The 21,907-nt window shown below is 40.5% G+C and overlaps 2 protein-coding genes across 5 annotated transcripts in view; one reads left to right on the top strand and one right to left on the bottom strand.

Moving 5' to 3' along the window:
• pdss2 (prenyl (decaprenyl) diphosphate synthase, subunit 2) overlaps positions 1–9,955 on the bottom strand; it is a 36,704-nt gene extending 26,749 nt beyond the window's left edge. Inside the window, exon 1 of the mRNA XM_037796423.1 lies at positions 9,455–9,955. Within this exon, the coding sequence (XP_037652351.1) occupies positions 9,455–9,702 (248 nt within the window). The 5' untranslated portion in view covers positions 9,703–9,955. The remainder of the gene's footprint in view (positions 1–9,454) is intronic.
• Positions 9,956–18,239: 8,284 nt separating this feature from the next.
• The window catches only part of sobpa (sine oculis binding protein homolog (Drosophila) a), a 56,019-nt gene continuing 52,351 nt past the window's right edge, over positions 18,240–21,907 (top strand). For all 4 annotated transcript variants that reach the window (XM_037746884.1, XM_037746882.1, XM_037746883.1 and 1 more), the window contains exon 1: positions 18,240–18,614. In XM_037746884.1, the coding sequence (XP_037602812.1) occupies positions 18,519–18,614 (96 nt within the window). In that variant the 5' untranslated portion in view covers positions 18,240–18,518. The remainder of the gene's footprint in view (positions 18,615–21,907) is intronic.

Raw genomic sequence — 21,907 nt, 5'->3', positions numbered from 1 at the left:
TTCTGCTTTGTGCTGTTTCCCTTTCCTTTAGTGTGTTATATAGTTTTGTTGTGCATGTAAATGGTGTGAGAAGTTACAAAGCCCAAAGTCCACGCCAAAGAGAGTTCCTCTCCCCCACAGAAACACTGTTCCTGAACTGCCTGAAACACCTTGCTTAAAGTCCCGCCTTTTTCTTCCGTAACGTGGTGATGTCACCAAATAACACATATGCATAATGCCTAGCGGCTAGTTTTGGCACACCCTCAGACAAAGCTAGCTAGAGCAAAGCTGGAGCGGTTTGGTTCGGTTGACCAATCACAACAGAGTGGGCCAGCTGACCAATCAGAGCAGACTGGGCTGAAATCCTCTTTAAGGACAGAATTTATGCAATGCATCAGTCTCTACTGTGCAAAGCATATACCTTACTAAATGGTAAATGGACCTGCATTTATATAGCGCCTTTCTAGTCTTCTGACCACTCAAAGAGCTTTACACTACATTCACACACACATTCATACACTGATGGCAGAGGCTGCCATGCAATTTGCCAACCTGCCCAGCAGGATCTAATCTAAATGCTCATTCACACACTGATGGCACATGCCTAAGGACACTTCGACATGTGGACCGGAGGTGCCGAGGATCGAACCATCACCCTTCGAATTGGTGGACGACCCGCTCTACCTCTGAGCCCTTTATAGAATATGATGATGCTATGTTTGTTTGGAAAATTGCCCAACGGTTTATTCCAATTTCCAGGACTTGATTCTCACAATTCCAAAAAGCCTGGAGAGTAAAGCAGGTGGTTCTCTATGGTGTGGGGATGCGCCTCTTGCCAAAACACTTCACAGTTGGTTTTAAAGACTCTGAAAACATATCTTCTTATCAGCTTCTTACTACGAGCAAAAGGATCCAACACATAATTTTCTGCAAAAGTGAAAACAGTTTTGGTTATTTCTAGGGCTGTCAAAGTTAACGCGATAATAACGCCTTAACACAATTTTGTTTTAACGCCACTAATTTCTTTAATGCATTAACGCAATTTGCGATTTTTAGGTTGTAGCGGGCTCCGTTTTAAAGCTAGAGTGAAGATACTATGATCATATGAAAAAACATGGAAGGAAAAACATAAGGAATACAATGGTACCAATCATGTTATACTAGCTTGTCAAAAAGGAGGATAAATGACACTATGAAATTACGCTAAATTTTGTCAAAGTGGTCCCTTGACCTCTGACCTCAAGATATGTTAATGAAAATGGGTTCTATGGGTACCCAGGGTATGGTAGACATGCCCACTTTATGCTAATCACATGCAGTTTGGGGCAAGTCATAGTCAAGTCAGCACACTGACACACTGACAGCTGGTGTTGCCTATTGGGCTGCAGTTCGATGTGACATGAGACATGTCATGGTTTGAGCATATTTTTTTACGCTAAATGCCGTACCTGTGAGGGTTTCTGGACAACATTTGTCATTGTTTAGTGTGGTTAATTGATTTCCAATAATAAATATATACTTACATTTGCACAAAGCAAGCATATTTGCCCACTCCCATGTTGATAAGAGTATTAAATACTTGAACAGATAAAAAAACTGTGTGATTAATTTGCAATTAATTGAGATTAACTATGGACAATCATGCGATTAATCACGATTAAATATTTGAATCAATTGACAGCCCTAATTATTTCCCTTGAGAGATTTCTGTATTTGTGCTTTTCTCCATGTTCTTCTCACTGGTTTAAACTGGGCGGGGTTCAGTTGGAAAGGAGTGATGTCACTGCCATGCACCAATCAGGACTTGGCAACGTTTCAATCAGAATCTGATGACAGTAGTGGGGGTGTTTGCTTCTGTTGGCAGACTGCTGACAATGAAATCTGATCAAACACCCACAAAGTTCTGATGAAGCAGATTTTTTGAATGGTAAACTCTTCATAAATAATAATTAAAAGGTGCCCTGTGGAGTTTTCTTGTAAACAAATGTTGTTTATAATCAGTATTACTCACTAAAATGCATTGTGTGTATTATATTCTGTTATAACATTTTAAAACCTGCAAGGTTCACATCCATGTTTACTTGCTAGAGGTCTTCCCTGTATTTTGCTGATCCATTGCTGCATTTGTTGGAGCATTACCACCTGTCGATCAGTAAAATAATCCTTTCTGCATGTACACATTACAAACAAAACAGGGATCCACTTAAAAGAACATCCATCGCTCCATAGTGCCATTAGTGGTCAAAACCTCCACAGGGTACCTTTACGTTTTTTCCGCCCCAAACTTTACATATTCGTGATCAAATAATCAACAATCAAAGTTAATATTGCAGATTTGAAATAAAGTTTTCAGAGGCTTTAAAGTAGATATATCATGAAAAGTCACTTTTTCAGTGTTTGTGCGCATACATTTGGGTATCTGGAGTTCCTACCAACCCACAAACTGTGAAATAAGACAACACCGTCAGTTTTTTGTGGGCTGATCAGAAAACATGTGATTCGACAAGCCGTTCAGATTTGGCTCCCCTTCCTGTCACATGCAGGCTCATTAGAATATACCGACCACTGCTTGAGAACTACCTTTACAAAGGTGCAGCATATTTTTCTCACAAGCCAATCAGAGAAGAGTGGGCTTTTTTGGGAGGGGGGCTTAAAGACACAGGCGCTAAAACGGAGCGTTTCAGACAGAGGGTGAATACAGGTATATTCAGACAGACAGTATGAGAAAAATAATGTGTTTTTTGAACATTAAAGCATGTAAACATGTTCTGTTAGAAAAAGAAACTAGAAATATGAACATGATAGGTCCCCTTTAAATCAAAAAGTTGATGGCGATGCGAGAAGACACACTGTTTTTGTAAAGATATATCAAGGCTGCCCATTGGCAACAATTATTTTCAATAGGACGCAGCTCAGTGTTGCAAGTGCTTCCGTCTACTCAGCAAAATATTCCCTGACTTGGTCTGGCATCAATCAGAAAAGCATATAAGACACAAATTATAATTCCATACAGAGTATTTTTATACGTTTTAAAACAGACCGGAGAGGATGTTTAATTTCAACATTCATTCATGTCCACAATGTAGCTGAAATATGCGGGTTAGTTAGGCACCATTTAAAGGAACAGTCTGTAGGATCTGGTGGTATCTAGCGGTGAGGTTGAAGATTACAACTTCTCCCGTGTGCCAAGCGTATAGGATTGCTACGGTGGCTTATGCGAAAACGCGAAGACCCTCTCTAGCGCCGGTTGTTGTAAGAGTAGAGTGTTTAGAGTGTGTGTGTGTGTGTACTTGGGAAGTGAGTGGTGAAGCAAAAGAGAGAGAGAGCGGCAGCGAGTAACGTTATCGACTCTGGCTCAAGCAGGAAAAGTTAACATTGTTTGGTTTGTCCGTTCTGGGCTACTGTAGAAACATGGCAGACTCCGTGAAAAAGACCTGCTCCCTATGTAGATATAAGCGGCTCATTCTAAGCTAATGAAAACACAACGATTTTTATTATCAGGTGATTATACCCTTAATATTACATTCCACTTCTGCCAATAGATCCCCCTAAATGTCAAGCACTGGTCCTTTAAACTAATCTTAATGGTCATTGTATTGATCAAGATATTGAAGATCAGGCTTGAGATTGCAAAAGAAAAAGGTGAGAAAACACTGAAAGGAAATACTAGTCGGAGTCAAACTCTCAAGGACTGTCCTTAAAGCAAGTTAAGTTTCTTCTCCTGGGCCGCAGTCCCCTCGCTGTAACTCCAGACTTTGGGGCAAAGTTAGCTGAGCTGCAGTTTTTGAGAATGAAAGGAAAGGGAAAACCGAAACCCAACTCCACGAGGGTCTGCCTGTCTGCTATTGTGGATATTTTTATCTGCCGCGCGTCTAAGGCGGAGACACAGTGGGAAATACGAACCAGCCAACCCAAGCTGACAGTGAGGAGTCAGACTGTCAAGAGGTCTGCTTCCCCCGCCCCCCCCTGCTACAACACCCAAATGGATTGTCATATCAGATTTAGGTGTATAGGTTATTACACCCTTGGGCTCCTGTTTCCAACACACCCGTCTGCATGGCGGGATTGAGTTTGAGGACTCTCTCTTCTCGTTCTCTTCCCTTGGTTCTCCAAGTTCCTGATTTCTTTGATAAAAACACAAGAAAGCTCCGGCAACTCCTGTCATAAAGTGTTTGGATAATATTTGACCTATTACAGCTCCTCAGTCATCAATACACAATTGTGGCTTTGCAGTTCACAAATCAGCTCTATTGGCTTTGTGCAAATATAGCTAAACACTGGATATGAAAAACCACATGCCCGTATGGCCAAAGGTCTGTTTAAGAACATCTAATCAAGTTGATTTATACCCAAAAGAAGGAACAGTGTTGCCCTCGTCTGCAGGGGAAAACAATGTACAATATTTCCCTTAATACCAATATTTACAAAAAAAAAAAATAGGATTTATCGAACAAACTGGGAATGGTGGTACAAGTATTAAGAGTTGCACTTGCACACCAAGTTCACACTTCACCACTTTCAAAGATCGCTGTACAGTTCCCACTACGCAACTTGCTGTATTGTAATAAGTCTTGAAGCTGCTGTGGTTATCACACTACCCCAATGAAGGGAGTGTCGGCAGCGAGAATCGGGCCAGTATAGAGAGGGCCAGACTCATCCTGCGTTTCAGCAGAGTCGCAAACCGAATACGGCCCAACTTATTTCTTCTGGCATACCAAGTTTGAGCCGAAGCTGGGCCAGGTCATTTTGGCTACCTGCGACATGACTGACCGGCGACAATTGGTCACACACTACAAGATCTTTCTTTCCCCGATCAGGTCTCCAAATTAATTTATGTAACAGAAACACACGTGAGAAGTGACATGGGCATAGTCATGCTTGTTGATGTTGTTGTTGGCACACGTGTTCACATAATAGCCTGTTTCCACACGTTAATATGTAGATCAGTCACTGTGTTATGTTTATTCATGCAAACATCCAACACCCTAGTAGGTACAACAACAACTTTGGTCCGTGTTGCAAATGAAACGCATACGGTAAAGTTATTGTTACAGGCGACCCCTCCGTCAAGGGCTTTAGCACTGTCGCCACTGCACGGTGGTGCAGTGGTGGTGCAGTGGTCGCAGGTTCAAACCTGGCTTGGGGCCTTTCTGTGTGGGTGTACCTTGCCTTTGCCCAATATCAGCCCGGAGGCCAGGTTTCCCCTCAACCCGCGACCGACTCCCCGACAGGTCCAGATATTTTTTAACCTGCTAGATATCTGGAATACGTCTGTGATGCACCGGCTTACGTCTTTGAACAGTTCACATATAGTGCTCGAGCGCCGATGTGCAAGTGCCGAGCCAATGCGGATTTGCCTCTGATCTGGGGCTTTTGTCGGCGAGTGGAAAATCAGGGCTAAATTTGTGTAGTGTGAAGTAGACATTTGTCATGCCTTTTGGTCAATCTTGAATCTGAAGTATTCATGCAAAGACAAACTAATTCATGACTTTGTTTTTGCTCCCTTTATTTAAAATTTCAATTACATAGACCAACTTCAGTGCAAAACTGCTCTTGAAAGTTCACCAAATTTCTCTTGCAATTTCAAGATGAGCTTTAATAATAATGGAATACTGCACTCATTAACTTTTTATCTGAAGTCTTATGTGCTGTTATCCTTATCATGTTCAGTGGCTCTGATTTTATTACTCATTAACTGATCGGAAAGGTAATAATTTCACTACATTTCAGAGGGAAATAAATTGTACTTCATTACCTTTATTCGGCAGCTGTACTTACTAGTTACTTTTCAGATTGAAATTTTACATTTAAAAAAAACATAAATTGAACAAGTTATACAATGTTTTACATAAAAAGCAAATAAGAGAGAAAAGTTTTTTTTTTTAAAAAAGAATATAAATGTGTATCAGAACTTAGTTTTTTCATCTTTCCTCTCCCATCAGTCATCTCATGACCCCTCAGATTTATCTTGTAACCCCTGGGTTCGGAGCCACTGGACTACGGTAGCTAAATGTGTATAAAAGAAGTTAAATGAGCGACCTCTCTATCAGCTACAACAGTAACACGGCTCTTACACATTGATGCATCAGTAGAACAATCTAATAAGGTCATATATAACAATATATCAGTCACAACCACTACTTTTACTTTTGATACTTTAAGTACATTATACTTAATACTTCTGAGCTTAAATAACTGAAGTATTATTTTGAATGCAGGCATTTCACTTGTAACAGATGTATTTTTACATTGTTTTATTGGTAATTTTGGTAAAAGATCTGAATACTTCTTCCACATGCACATACACTGTACACACCTGCCGATGGCTCCGCGCTATCCTACAGATCAACAGGTGGCACACCAAGATATGCAGCAATGTGCCAACAAAGATAGGGAAGAAGAAGACTGCACGCTAGTAAACACGGATGTAATTCTTGATTTAATTACTTTTAAATAATCAGCTTTGCAAATGTTTTTGGAGGAAAGAAATGCATTCATGTACATGTAATAGTTTATATGGGATTGTAACTTATCTTTTCCTAATATCCAATAGTCAAATGTTAAAGATTTCTGACTAATGTTGGACGACAACCTTGACCCTGTTCTGAAGTAACTGCAACTATCAAAATTGAAGAGTTTCTCAAATCGATGAAGTGCTTCACGAGTCTGGTGAGAGTGCACAAGTCAAAGTTCAGGAAACAATCATAATGTTTAACACTACAAAGATGGATGGTAAGAGGAAAACACACTAAAACCTCAATTCCATTATATTCCACATGTTGTCTAAGAGGGCTGTTACGAAATGATGACGTTTTTATGATGAGAATTCCCAGGAGCGTGGCTCCAACGGTTAAATATCAGCATTTTTGTTAGACCTTTACAACAATAGCAGATTGTGAGTCATATGAGTGGCTGTGAGGATGTCATAAAGGATAAAGACCATGCATTTTCTGGGTTTCAGTCTGACTATTCTACTGTGCTAACACCACAATCCACCTGGGCAAAACTCCCCTCAGCAACATGCTCCTCAGCACATTATACACACCTAATAAGTATGATGCACACAGATTCATTTTAGGTGGTTATCACAAAATAATACACTGAATATAGCGTCTGATAGCTATCATAAGAGACACCAGTCACTGACAATGCTTGTTGCTTGACTGAAAAAAATGTATTGATTTATTGATTACAAACAATTGTTGACCCACATGCCTATGGACTAATGAAAGGGGATACTATGAATGCATCCGCAGGTGGGGTCAAGTGTGTTTATGTTTGTGTGTGGTTCTTAAATAGTCATACATATCAACCCACAGTAAGAGGAGTGCTGCCAATGGATACTGGAATGGAATACTGCATTCATGATCTTTCACCAATAAGCCATATGTACTGTTTGTTTTTTGTTTTTATCCTTATCTTGTTCAGTGGTTTTATTACTCATTACCGATTGGTGGATTATAGTCATTCCCAAATAGAGTTATTCAAAGAATAACCTGTATCCTCTTATAAAAGTTCATTATCTCCCATCTCCACCACTGTGGGGTTAGATAGAGGAATTTCTAGACTGGGACCTTCTGCAGCGAGGCCTGATATCCAAACTGTACAGTTCAATTCTCCCCTTCTTTGAACCATCTTGGGGAGCAGTGGGCTAAAAACTTTGGGACTGACATTTCTGATGAAGTATGGCAGTCTGCAGTTTCCGGAACTCATTGGACATCCATAAGCATTAGCCATTAGCCATACATAGACTAAACTAAAGAAGCAGACTAGCAAAGATGTTCCCAGCATTAGATAAAACCTGCTACCGCTGTCATCAGGATGAAGCCACTCTGTAGCATATGTTTTGGAGCTGCCCAGATCTTGTACCATTCTTGTGGGCCACCTTTGAAACATTTTCTAATATCTGTAGTAAGGAGATACGACCGGACCCAGGAATTATTTGTAATAGCTCCTGGAGTGTTTGCACTTACAGGTGCACAGTGTTCTGTCGTTATTGGCACAACGGTTGGTTTTGATTCACTGGAAATCTGCCAAACCACCATTACATTGTAAAATGGGTGGAAAGTGTTATAGCACATCTTAAATAAAAATCTTAAATACTCCTCGAGGGGCTCAGTAAAGACATTTTTTAAAGTCTACAAGCCTTTCCTTTCCTACTTTGAACAAAAGTTTGCATTAAGTATAGGCTCGCTGAACCTCTATTCCCACCCTCAGAGAGTTAGGCAGTATTGTTTTTGTGTGTTGTTGCTTTGTTCTTGTATGTATGTCTGTTTGTACATTGGGATTAGTGTATTTTGTCGAGCTGTGATGTTGATTATTGTCTTTTTGTGACAAGTAAATGCATATGTTGGAAAAGTTCAATAAAAAGATTTAAAAATAAAAAAAGTTCATTATCTATCTTTGAAGCTTCACTGACAGACAGACAGACAGTGTCGTGTTATTTTGCCAGCTTTTTGAACATAGTTTGGTTTGGTGTTTCCTCCATGGAGGAGAAAGCCCTAAATCAGAGCTCAGAAGAAACCGGAATAATTTCAGCAGTTGTGGAAGAAGTACTCAGAACCTTTACTAGTAATAACACAGTGTATAAATTACTTTGTTACAAGTTTAAGTCCTGCATTCAAAATCTTACATAAGTAAAAGTACAAACGTTTTAGAATCAAAATATACTGAAAGTATCACAGTAAAAGTATATATTATTATGCAGAATAGCCCATGTCAGAATAATATTATGGAGTAGCTATTCACATCTATCAAAAAACTGTTCATCTGTCAAATGTTTCAAAAGTCGCTTAAAGGGTCATTTAATTGCTGTCTTGTAATTGCTTTTCCCCACGTTGTCCATGTATCTGTTTTATGTTTTTTTGGGGGGGGGGTTTCCCACTCACAGTGTTGTTTGGTTACGATTGCCCAGAAGTCTTTATAGATATTTAAATCAATATCCTCCTCACAAACACTAACCATACACTTCCTTCCACCCACCCACACACACACACACACACTTGTCTTTTTTTATATATTTACTGTACTGTTATTGTTAAATATATCTTGTTCTAACTGTTTGTTATCACTATTATGAAGTCTTATTATTTCTTTATATTAATCTTGTCTCTAGGTGGAGGCTTCAGATAAGCCCAGTGTTTTTTTTTGCCTCTTCCTGCACTGTGTATTATTCATTTATTTGTGTGTTAAATTGTGCAAAATAAATAAACAAATAAACAAAACAAATAAACAAATATGTTATATATATTGTATAATAATTGTTGATGCATTACTGTATACCTCACATTAATATTGCAGCTGGTTATGGAGTGGCAAACTTGTAACTGCTGGGCAGCAGCAGCTGTTAGATGACAGTCCCTCTGAGATGTAATAGAGTAGAAGTATAAAGTAAATACTCAAGTAAAGTACCTCAAACTTGTACTTGAGTGAATGTCCATAGTGGCATTAACTGTGTGAGTTTTAACAGTGTTACCTGGCCGTGTTGAGTAGAGGGTGTTGCGTCCCGATGAGCTTCTTGACGTGCATCGCAACGTTACTGAACTCATCACTGAGCAGGCAGCGGAGGCTCATGAAGGAGGTCGGATAGCCGACGATCTTCTCCGCGTCAGACACCACTTTACTCCAGTTAGAAGAGCCGGAGTTGGGGAACAGACTCAGTGTCCTCTGTCCTCGGATGGACAAGGCTTTGCGGCACAGTCGTGAGCATGTAGCCGGGAACATGTTGACTCTCTCTGACTGATGTTGTTGTTTCAGATAGTTGCATTCAGGTACCTGTTACCATCTTTAAATACTATCAAGCTACGTAACCTAACGCTGCGACATCTTCACAAACAGTTCCGCAGTTGTATTATTTATTAAAAACCTATAATAAGCTGTCATAAAGCATCTAACATGCTGTTTCTGTGGTGATAACAAGCTGTTTCACAACACACGACCTGTCGGGCACTGCGAGCCGACATCTTTAAACGCGTAGTACGTTACGTCACCGTCAAAACGTAATGACGTATGTAGCCGAATTCCGACACGCACCGTTCTATGGAGAGAACTTCCGGCTGAACTCCGTTAGAAAATGAGACACTTTTAACTTTGTTTTGTTTTTTGTCAAAGTTCCACTCAGATATAACATAACATGAACATATTTATATATTCCTTTGTTTCCACTGCTTTATTCGGCATGTATAAGATTTACAAACGCTCACTTTAGCTTGGTTAAATATAAACTTTTACAGTTGGTTCACACCTGTCCACCACTGGGAATGAATGTGAATGTTGAAATGCAAAGCAAGTCGATTATTATTAAAGGTCCCATATTATAAAAAAGTGAGATTTTCATGTTTTTTATTATAAAGCCGGCTTAAGTCCTATATAAATACTGTGAAAGTATCGAAACACTCAATCCACAGAGAGATACACACAGCCCGTGTTCAGAAACTCTGCATTTGAAACAAGCTGTCAGGATTTTGTCCATTTGTGATGTCACAAATATACAATATTTAGACCCTTGACACAGTTTTAAATGTAAACATTCTAAATGTGTCCCAGTTTATTCCTGGTTGCAGTGTATGTGAATGTCATCAGCTGACAGGAAGTACACATGGACCCAAGCTGTTGCCTAGCAACGCAATTCTGTTGCAATTTCGCCGCAATTCTGTCGAAATGCGCTAAAACGGAGCGTTTCAGACAGAGGGTGACTACAGGCATATTCAGGCCGACAGTATGAGGAAAATAAATGTTTTTTTTAACATTACAGCATGTAAACATGTTCTAGTAGAAACACAAAATACAAGTATGAACCTGAAAATGAGCACGATATGGGACCTTTAAGTCTCTACGGTTGTGAAGATGTAAAAACATTCACTCACCAAAAACAAACAGGTGCCAACCACCGGGGCCAGTCCACTACCAGGTAGGCCCACCTGTACAGCTCCCTTAACCTCAGTTAGATGGATATTATGAACATATTTGAAATATTGTCTATGTTTTATTGGTAAATTACCCAGTATAATCCAGTAAACAAGTGTTTCATTTTATGTTTGAATCTGTTTAAAACCATGAAATGTCTTCATTAAAAAAATAAATCAGTATTCTGTGTGTCAAAATAATGCCTAAAGGCCATATTTAGGTTGCTTTGCTTTAAAAGCAAAACAAAGTACTACAAACCAATAAACTGATCATATTTTGGGTCTGGCATAAAGATTATTACTTGTAATTGTTAGTATACTTAATACATGAAGAAGTGATAAAAAAAATATGATTATATTATTATCAGTAATATATACATAATATATTACTCATGTATAAATTCCCATAGGTCTACCAGTGGTCTTACACAGCACCTATGTTATGTAATCTGATGGCCCATCTGTTTTCCATTTGCTGTTATTATTTTTACATTTGCAAAGTTGCTGACTGAGGACAGCACCGATAAGTGATTTGATGCATAAGTACTGTTTGATCATTAGAGAAAATTACTTATTGTAGGAGAGACCCCTTAATGTAACATTAATGTTTTGTTCTGTATGGAGCCTGGGAGTGGCCAGAGAGAGAATAAATAAAAATAAATTGAGGCCACGATTTAGTAATTCATGACTGCTAGATGTATTTCGTGGCCAGATAAGTGGAGGCTATAGGGAGCCAGCCTTTCTCCCCGAAGTATGAAGTGCAGTGCACCTGCTTCAAGAACATACATCCACGGGTAACCATGAAGTTTTCCATGGCCTTCCAATTTGTCAACTATAAAGTCGACAGCATCCTCAAAGTCAGCATATTGCAGACAATATAATTCACAAACTCTCAATATCCACATTTACTAACAATAATCCCTTGCAAAGCAAGTTGTCAACATGTCTTGATAACTAATCCCTGAGCTAAAGTAAAGCTTAATTAAAGAGTCTATCCATAGCTTTCTACAACCAAGGACAAGGGCCTTGTGCACTGCCAGAATTATTTAATTATTTAATTTGTGCCCACAAATTAATCAAAAAGTGGGAACGACTTAATTAAATGAAGGTAACGAATTATATCTCGTGCGCACAAATTAGTATAACGTGGCCTCGCTATATACAGTATATTTTTCTCTCTATGACTCTGTTTGTTCTTCATTTAATCGACAGTGAACCATCAGTAACATTTTGTGTGCATGTTTCATATTAGGTCAGATTACTGCAAACCAAGTACGTGCTTACTGAGACTTTACACCAATATGGAAACACTTTTTGGATAAAATCTGTCTTAGTTCTGTCATATCTCGTCATGTGTTTATAGTACGTCCAACGTCATATAACAAACCACAAATTTGGACTTCTTGTAACTCCAATGCTGAGGTCAAACCAATGTGTTGAAATTGTGAAAGCCCCCTAATGTTTCTGTTCATGTAATACAACCCTTGTGACAATATGACAGTTCGGCAGTATGATAGGGAAATGCCCCGGAAGCGTTAGGTTTAACAATGCTTTCATTGAATCCTACTCCATCTGTCAAGGACAACTTACATAACATGCTGCAGTCTTCTTTGCTGAATAGACTTAGAAAACAAACACACATACAGATATTCATGTATTACTGTATATGCTACAGAAAAACTGTATTTCAACTTGTTATTGAGCCATCCGTTCTCAGCATTATAAAGTCGTAACTGGGGAAAAAACTAAAGCCACTTTTTGTGTTTTTAGAAATAAATATATGTTGCAACAATATTTAGCAAAAAAAAATGCACAAAATCCACACACGCTTTGTTGCAATCCCAATCAACACATTTAAATAAAGTGATTTTCTTCACATATTCTTATTCACAAACCTCCACCTGCATTAGTGCACAGTGTATCATCAGAAGCATTATTACGCAAAGCCAAACTGCTGTATAGCTGGAGGAACAGGATAAAAAAGGAATCTTGTGATGCAGGTGAGCTGCTGGTTTGCAAGCCATGGCAAGAGCAGCACCGTAACACACAAGTCGTCTCACCCTGACCCTGCATCACGGTTCACAGCTCCTGTTTCCGCTGATTTTCCGGCTCAAATGGGTGTCACAATGCCATGAGCAGCATCCCCCCAGCCGGCACTCTGAGTGGCTTTCCACCTGCCAGCTCATTGTAATTCCAGCTAAAGTCGGAGGACACAGCACACAGATGAAACAGGTATGTTCATGCCCAAAGAAAAAACATAATTTAGGGATTTGTATCTGTTCCAAATGCCAGTTAGGACCCTATTTTTGCATTAAGAGAGTGGCCCCTAGCTGAGGAAACCCACTGTAAAACATCATGCTGTGAAACTGTCACAACATTGTCAAAACATGTCATTTCAACATTATTAATGAGCTCTGTAAACTGAATAAAACAGCTGTACAAAAACATACATCTGAATGCATGCGTATGGGGACATATGTATATGTGCATGTGTGACACTGTGACTTCTCAACAGGAAAAGCACAGACGAACAACAAATTTTGTTAATGATGGCTCAGTTCTATTAAACCTGCAGTAGGCAGAATATTTTTGGCATCATTGGGCAAAAATTCCATAATAACCTTTCAGCATATTGTAATTCAAATGTTCTGAGAGAAAACTAGACTTCTGCACCTCTTCATGGCTCCGTTTTTAGGCTTTAAACAATCTAGCCCGTGACGTGAGACTTTGGCCAATCACAGGTCATTTCACAGAGAGAACGTTCCTATTGGCGCTGCCTAGTTTGACTGTTTGATCGGAGCGTGCGAGTGATTGAAAGCTGCTCAGAGATGGCAAGACTCCAGCCTGGTTGGCACATGATTTTTTTCAGATTACCTATTTCATGTACTACTGTCAGGATATAGTGACCGTTTTATAAAAATAACTTTTTTTAATCATAATTGCTCCAATTCTACCTACTGCTGCTTTAAGTGTCCCAGTGTGTCGTGAAAACCAGCTCAACTAAATGAAATGCAGTCATTTTAAATGTTATCAGTTACACCTGTGCTTTTCTGAAGTGTCTGCTGTGAAAAAAGGTCTGCAGCATGCATCTATATGTTTTCTATATGACACGTGTGCAGGTTGTGGAAACAAATTTCCCCCTGGGACAATAAAGACTATGGGTGCCTTTCATTACACTAATTTATGCTTCCTGGCATCCTCTCTCCTCCCATGACCTGGAAATCGCGCACCTCCGCCATCATGAAGGATCTTCCAATCATTTAATGCACTTTGAAGAGATGAGGAAATGAGAAGCGAGGAGAGAGGAGACTTCTGGAGGAGCTGAGTGCGAGGAAACACCAGTGTATCCTTTGCGGAATTCTTTTTGGCACCGGTTACGTATAAAAGAGGCGTGACACACAGCTGGAATAATCTCATATCATCTCAAATCTCCTGCATTTAGCACTAATTTGCTGTATTTCGTGTTGTCATATTGGTAGACAGGAGTGTACTTGTGTGTGTATAATATATATCACTCTTTATTTGTACAGTAGGCCTATAGTACTTTTCACACAAACATTTGTAGTGCGTCACACAATAAGCTATATAAAGGCTGTAAGACATTTGTACGTTATTGTGCCACGTTGTGAATTGAATGAAAAGTAAATATATTAGTTGTCATGAACACTCATCTGACAGAGATCATAAAATACAGCGGTATAACAAAACAATGCACAGCTGTTGCAGCTGTGCCTGACGTCACATTTAATGTCTCATATTGTTTAATGCCTGTTGCCTTGACTCCTCAAAGGAAGGAATCGAGGAAAGGAATCGAGGAGACAGTTTAGCATAATGAAAAGCACCCTATGTACTGTATATATCTAAATTACCTACATTATTTATTGGAATAAATGTTGAAAAAAGGACTGACTGTTATGGTGCAACTACAATTTCTGTCCATTAACCTTAGACTGAAAGTCAAGTCACATTTATTTATAGAGCACATTTAAAAAAAAAAAAAATGTTGACCAAAATTTTCCAAAATGCAAAGAAATGAAATAAAACACAGGAATGACTGAATAAAAACATAGACATAAATAAGAGAGAATATAGGTAAATGAATAAAAGCATTGTGATGAAATCATAACAGTTTTGCACAAACGCACAAAGAAAAAAAAAAGAGTGCCAACAAATGAAAATGCTTTTAACTGGGCGCGTGGAGTGGAGAGCAGTGATTGGTTAACAGTTTCTGAGGGATCGGGAGGTGGAATGGGAGATGAGCAGTTCAGAGATGTAACCTGGTGTCAGTCCATGCAGTGCTTTAAAAACTAATAAAATATTTTTTTTTCTTCTGGAGCTCCCAGTTATTTGGGAACATGTTGAAAGTAACAAATAACAAAACTGCTTCAAGGCTGTGATGTCTTGGGTTTGAATCTGGCCTATTGCCTCTTTGTCCTCAATCTTTCTTGATCTCTTACAAGAACGATAACTGAGCTATGGGATTCCTGCAAACCTGTCTGATTAGGACAAATATTGAAAGCATATGCAAGCACGGTACCAAAATGAAAACTGACACACCTGTAGGCTTAGTTGCGCCATGCACGTTGTTACCTGAGGGAACAACCTGACGGAGAGGCAACACTCTGAAGTCCAAATGGAAACTTTATTTTAAAGAGGACCTATTATGAGTTTGTGCTTTTTCCATTTCCTTTAGTGTGATGAAGTTTTTTTTGTCTATGTAAAAGGTCTGCAAAGTTACAAAGCCCAAAGTCCAGGCCAAAGGGAGTTACTCTCTCCCACAGAAACACTGCTCCTGAACTGCCTGAAAATGCCTTGCTTCAAGTCTTGCCTTTTCTTCCGTAACGCAGGCTGTTCTCATACACCGTTCATAGCTATACATACGATAATTAATGCACTATAATTTGTAGATATCCCACAAAATCAGTTTGTATGCAATCCACGTAATTATGAACTAGGAAAGTATAAAGAGCGAGAAACGCGACATAGGGAGGAGGTCGGGGTGGATAGGTGGGTCAGAAAATACTGGACTTTCGCGTCCCGTGTGAAACCAGAAGTCAAGTCACGTAACTTCTGTACTTAAGTCAAGTAGGGTGAAAAGAGATGTCACACGTCATCATTGCGTCTTATCATTGGGGTTCAATACATGAACAGTAAAACCTGGTATGCCCTCGCCAAAAGTGAGTTGAATTGAATAGCAACGCACAACTGCAGCTCCAGTTACACTGTGCATGCGTCATACCCCATAGCTCAAGACTGTGTCCCGGCCTCTTTCAATATGCCTTGACTTAAGTTATGTCACTTACGGACTTATTTTTTACCCAAACCACAATTTTTTCCTGAACCTAACCAAGTAGTTTTGGTGCCTAAACCTACAGAAGTTTATTTTGAAAAGACTGGAGCGGAAATTGCCTTGTATGAGGATATGTTGCGTAAGGTGGTGATGTCACCAAGTAGCACATTTGCATAATGCCTGCCAAGCAGCTGGTTTGGCACGCCCTCAAACAAAGCAAGTTATGGTACATGTCCACAGCCTCCGTCCTTTCCACGCTTCCCATTCATTGTCTATGTATGCAGCCGTGGAATGCATTCTGGTAGCGTGGCCGCGCGATTTGAGAAACGGACCGTCACATCGCCCGCTCCTCATTTGCATAAAGTTGAGATCTAAGCTACTTTATGCAAATCAGGGGCGTCCGGCGCAACTCGCCACCTCTGGAAACATTTAGACTAACTGTTGTCAATCCAAAATAAAGACAGATTCAGCAACTGCAAGGCTTATTCCTCAAATGTTTTCAGAAACACATTTCGGTGAAATATTCTCATAATATAATATTGGTTCTGGTTTGAAAGCTGGGCAGCCCATCAAGCGGCCAATGCTGGGAAGCGACCTTATGATAAAAAAAAGTCTGCTGTGGACACGTAGAGCGGAGCTGGAGTGGAGTCCGAAGAGTTTGGTTCGGTTGACCAATCACAACAGAGGGCCAGCTGACCAATCAGAGCAGACTGAGCTTTTTGGGAGGGATGAAGGAGGCAGGAGATCAAACAGAGTGTTTCAGACATAGGGTGAAAAGAGGATCTGCAGCACAGCCGGTATGAGAAGAGTAAGCATGATAGTTCAGACATTACAAAATCGACAGATGTAAAAAGTTTCCTTTGGCCTCGAGCGTTGAACCTTCGCTCTCACTATGATGACGGATCTGTTTTAGGCTGCACTCCTATTCTGATTGCATGTACACAATTTACTTTTTCTCAGCTGCCAACATCATGCATGCACCTGCTCCAGATGCTCCTGAACATTCCACTATAATTTTTCTCGTTTAAATCCCTGCAACATCCAACACTGACCTATACTGATGTGTCTAAGAGCATAACACTCCATACCCACTCCACCTGCACAGTTGCTCTTAATGAGAGCAGAACTCTTGACTTGAGTTTGTGGTGTTAAAGGGACTGTTTGTAACTTTTTACACGTATAAATCTACCGGGTCGGGATCCCATGCACGCTCGCATTTGCACGCTCGCATATCGCTCGCATATGCGCGCTCGCGTGCACGATCCACACTGCAGAAGAGTTAGTTTAGCTCTGAGAATATCTAGTGAATGTACAGTGGACGTTTGTGCAGAAATAAATGCTGCAGCTCCTCCAGACCAACAGAGGTTTCCCGTGTCTTGTGAAGTGACGGGGCTCCGCAGCGAGAAACGTTATCGTCTCCGACCGGGTGCCGGTGTCTCCCTCCGGCCACGGTCGGAAACAATAACATTTCTCTTCCTGCTTCAGCCCCGGCACCGACCCGCTTTTCCTGCTTCAGCCCCTTCGGCTGAAGCAGGAAAAGCCAACACTAGAATCAGCAGTGATTCACGGAGAGACCTCCGTCTGGTCAGCTATAACATTACTGCCAAGCAGGTGAAATATAGAGTGATACTGTGGTTTTAGCGCGAGCCCGACGCTGACTTTCGTTGACTTAACGGCCACAGGTGTCGCTGTCAACAAGCAATTCTGAAAGTTACAAATTGTCCCTTTAAATGACACCTGAAGCAAGTGAAGTCTTCAACTGATAGAAAGACCATGATGACAGCACCAAGAGAGACTCCCCCTGAAGAACAATGTGGGACTGGCTCTGACTAGTGTGTGTGTGTGGGCACCTGTTTGCTGCTGCTGCTGGCAGACTGTGTCACCATGAAGTGGAGTGGAGCAGCGTTAAGTGGATGTGACTGCTCTGATTGCACTCCACGGGAAGAAATAGCCTACCTCTGATCACCAACGCGTCACATATATATATATATATATATATATATATATATATAATGTTTCAGCTCACGCCCCTCCCCCTGTCTCGGTTTTTTCTCCCCTCACTCAACCTCTCCTTTGACTCGCAGAGGCGGCTCACCACTGGGCGCACGGACCGTGGAGAGGAGGATAACCGGGCAGAAAGATGGCTGACTTAGCCGGGCGCAGAGAGCCCTCGGCGGCATCACCAGCAGCGTCACACGGGCCGCCGGAGAAAAGCTGCAAGAAGACCCGTCTTACCGTCTGGCGACTGTAAACCTCTCTCTCTCTTTCTCTCCTCTCCTCTCTCTCTCTCTCTCTCTCTCACCCCTCCTCACCGCAAATATTGACAGAAGTATCTCAGAGGAAACATGGCAGAGATGGAAAAAGAGGGCAGACCTCCGGAAAATAAAAGAAGCCGAAAACCAGCTCACCCGGTGAAAAGGGAAATAAATGAAGAGATGAAGGTAATAATAATAATAATAAAAAAGAAAGGGGGTTGTGTGTGTGTGTGTGTGCGCCTGGTTTGCATGTGATTACGCGTGGAAGTGGTTGTGAGGGTGCATGCATGTCTGTAGAGAAGCAAAATAGACGACACACTTCAGTGCAATGGGCTGCATGATAGGCAAACTTTGATTTTGCATTTCCTTTTTTTTTACCCAAGTTCTATTGTCATATGCACATGATTGTGCCATCCAGAGCAGCACCCTCACAGTGTGGACCGCCTTTGCACAATGGATGCGGCACCCATTCACTGCTATAGTGTAGTAAGTTTGGACCCAGTGAGGAATACATGTCATAATTCTCGCCTTTTTTTTTCTTCTGGTGTTGCCCTGCCTTTGCTTTTTGCCCAGAGTAATTGGAAAATCCAGTGCGTCAGTGAAGGCGTCAACAGTGTGCCTCTATATACTATTACTATTAATACTGGTTCTCTAACGGAGAGGCAGCCAGTGTGCATAATTAGTCTAAATCAATGCTGATGCTTTTTACGTATTGCCTCTCTCTTGTGTTGAGTGTGTGTGTTTGTGTTTATGCCCAGCTGCCCAGAGGCGTGTGGTCCAGATGTGTGTGAGCTTTACGCACTCGACAAGAGAGAGCACATTGTCTCTCCTCCTGATGTGCTCGGCCTGCAAGGATATCTATCCAAAATATTCACCCACACGTTGTTTGTATTTATTTTTTTTCTTCTCTTTATTGCTCGATTTGATTATTTGAGCCCTGAGCTGTGCGGGTTCATTGTGGAGAGAGAAAGTGTTCCTGACATTTGCCTGTGTGTGTGTGTGTGTGTGAGAGAGAGAGGCTGTGTGTGTGTGTGTGTGTGTGTGTGTGTGTGTGTGTGTGTGTCCGCTTTGTCTCCATCTCTTCATTGTTTGTATACACATTTGGCTGGAGACGCATATGCACTCGGTGCTCTGCTGTGTGTTCTGGGTGGAAGGGATCACATTGGGGATAATTGTGGTAAATGATGTTTTTTTTTTAGAGGAGATGCGAAGGGGTAGCATGGCTTTGAGCGAGTCCTGAAACAACCCTGGAATAAATAAGCCTTTTTTTTGTATTTAGACCTATCCCCAAAAATACTAGCTGCGATCATGTGTCACCGCTACTGTACTGTAACACAGGAAAAAAAATGATGACAATCTATAGATGTTGGTGATTATCATAGAGCTATAAGGAGGACAATATTGCATGATAATATAGAATATTAAAATCTTTTTTTTTTTTTTTTTGCAGTGTATTTTAGGTATTTTCCTTGAGTGTTCCACTTATTTGCAGCTGCATTCAGAGTTGTCCTTGCTTGTCACCTAAAAATGCATCTGAGGGCTAGAGAATTTCTTTCAATGACAGAATAAGAGCTTGTTGAACTGGATCTTTTTTCTTGATAGAATTAAAAAAAAAAAGGTCATGTCAGTCAGTTTGAGGAGAAATAACCCATCCTCCTTTTCTGGTCCTTGTGACAGAAGGGATGGATGCAGGGTGGAGGTGGTGGTGGTGATGGTGGTGTCAGGCTGGGTCTCTCCATGGAGAAATCTCCTTATTTCTTATCAGGGGAGCACTTGAGGAAGTCTCAGTGGAGCATTTAGAAGGGATGAAATCTTTATGAGCATCATTTAGGCACAATAAAGTGCTGTCTGTCCGGGTTTTATCTGGTCATTTGTATCATTACAGCAGAGAGAAAAAATATTACCATAAATCTATTTGAACTGTGTAAAAAAAAATGAAATGTCTCCTCTTACAATTTATCAGATTGACCATCTAATTATATGATGTCAATCACCAGTCAGAGATGATGTTTTATTTGCAGGTTTGCTGTTGTTTAGAAGATGATAGATGCTGTGTGTGACACGGGTCATCATTCAGGGTTCAGTGAATTGACACCTCTATGTTTCGCAGAGCAGATGTGTCACTTAAACATCTCATTTGACGACTTGATTTGGTCATTTGATTTGTACGCACGGCGATCAGTCAAATTGTGAGTTTTGAATACGAAGAGCAAATGAAAAATGTCAGTCGCTTGCGAATTTATAGATATGTCAGTACTAGGGGGCGTAAGAAAATATAGAAAATATCGAATATCATGATATTATGTTTTGTGAAAACATAATATTGTGTATTGACATAATATTGTGTATCGATTCTCAAAAACCCTTTATTGATTTTTAATCAGTAGTTTACATGCAAAGATGAACTCAGTCAATACTTTATTTAATTTGCAAAGAGATGCTCCATCATGTGCCCTCTCAAAGTAGTGCTATGATGCTGGATGCTAGGGACTGTGATAAATGCAGATCCCACTGTTTTGATTGTATTAAAAAAGTAACTTTATTTACTCAGATTTTATGCATATGGTGGTGTGTTCCTTATACGATGACAGTTTTCCTAAAATTAAATTAGAAAAATAGCAATATATCCCCTTGCTTACAGAATCGCAATATATCACAATATATTGAATCGTAACCCCTGCATCATGATACGTATCGTATCGCCGGAATCTTGCCAATACACAACCCCTAGTCAGCACAACATACAGCTGTTGTGTTGTCGGTGCGTATAGGGGAAAAACACCACTCTCCCATGACGACTCCAGTATCTCCGTCAATACCCGGGGAAGCTACTGAACGGAGCAGCAGATGTGGTTAAGGTGTCAAAACACTTTCAAAAGGCTAAACAAGTTCGATTGTAGCTCATTATGCAACCTTGAATTTCATCTCCTATTGCACACACAGACATTCACAGACACCAGCTCCAGATTTAATTTAGGAAAACACTGATCCACAGATAGCAGGGAAATAGCTGCAGCCGCTCTCTTTCAATGTCTTCATTGTTATTGTGACATTACGGGAGTTGAATGATGTTAAACAAATATGGATGAATCAGATTATGATGTGAGGTCACCGGTTGGTTAGGAGAGCATTACAACTAGGGTCAGACTGTAAACCTGAACCCAGCATTACGAGCTGCAGCTCATTAACGCTATGCCATGGCTGCACGATAACGAACAGTGAAACCAGTAAGTGAAGTTTAACATACTGTTTTCCTGTCGAAAAGTCACAGATTCTTCTATAAGTGTTCAGAACAAAAGGACCCAGTTTGTTCCCCTCTCTCATCTTCAATATGTCAGACCAAAACACACACACACACACACACACACACATGCACACACGCACACACGCACACACAGACAGACACACAATGTGCCCTTGTGAGGGATCATACTCTGCAAAACCAAACAGTCTGACAGTGTTTTCCTTCATCTGGCTGC

This window comes from Sebastes umbrosus, chromosome 16, assembly GCF_015220745.1.
Source record: "Sebastes umbrosus isolate fSebUmb1 chromosome 16, fSebUmb1.pri, whole genome shotgun sequence".
Classification (NCBI taxonomy): Eukaryota; Metazoa; Chordata; class Actinopteri; order Perciformes; family Sebastidae; genus Sebastes; species Sebastes umbrosus.
Note: the sequence above shows the minus strand (reverse complement) of the source record. Positions and strands in the feature narration are given on the sequence as shown.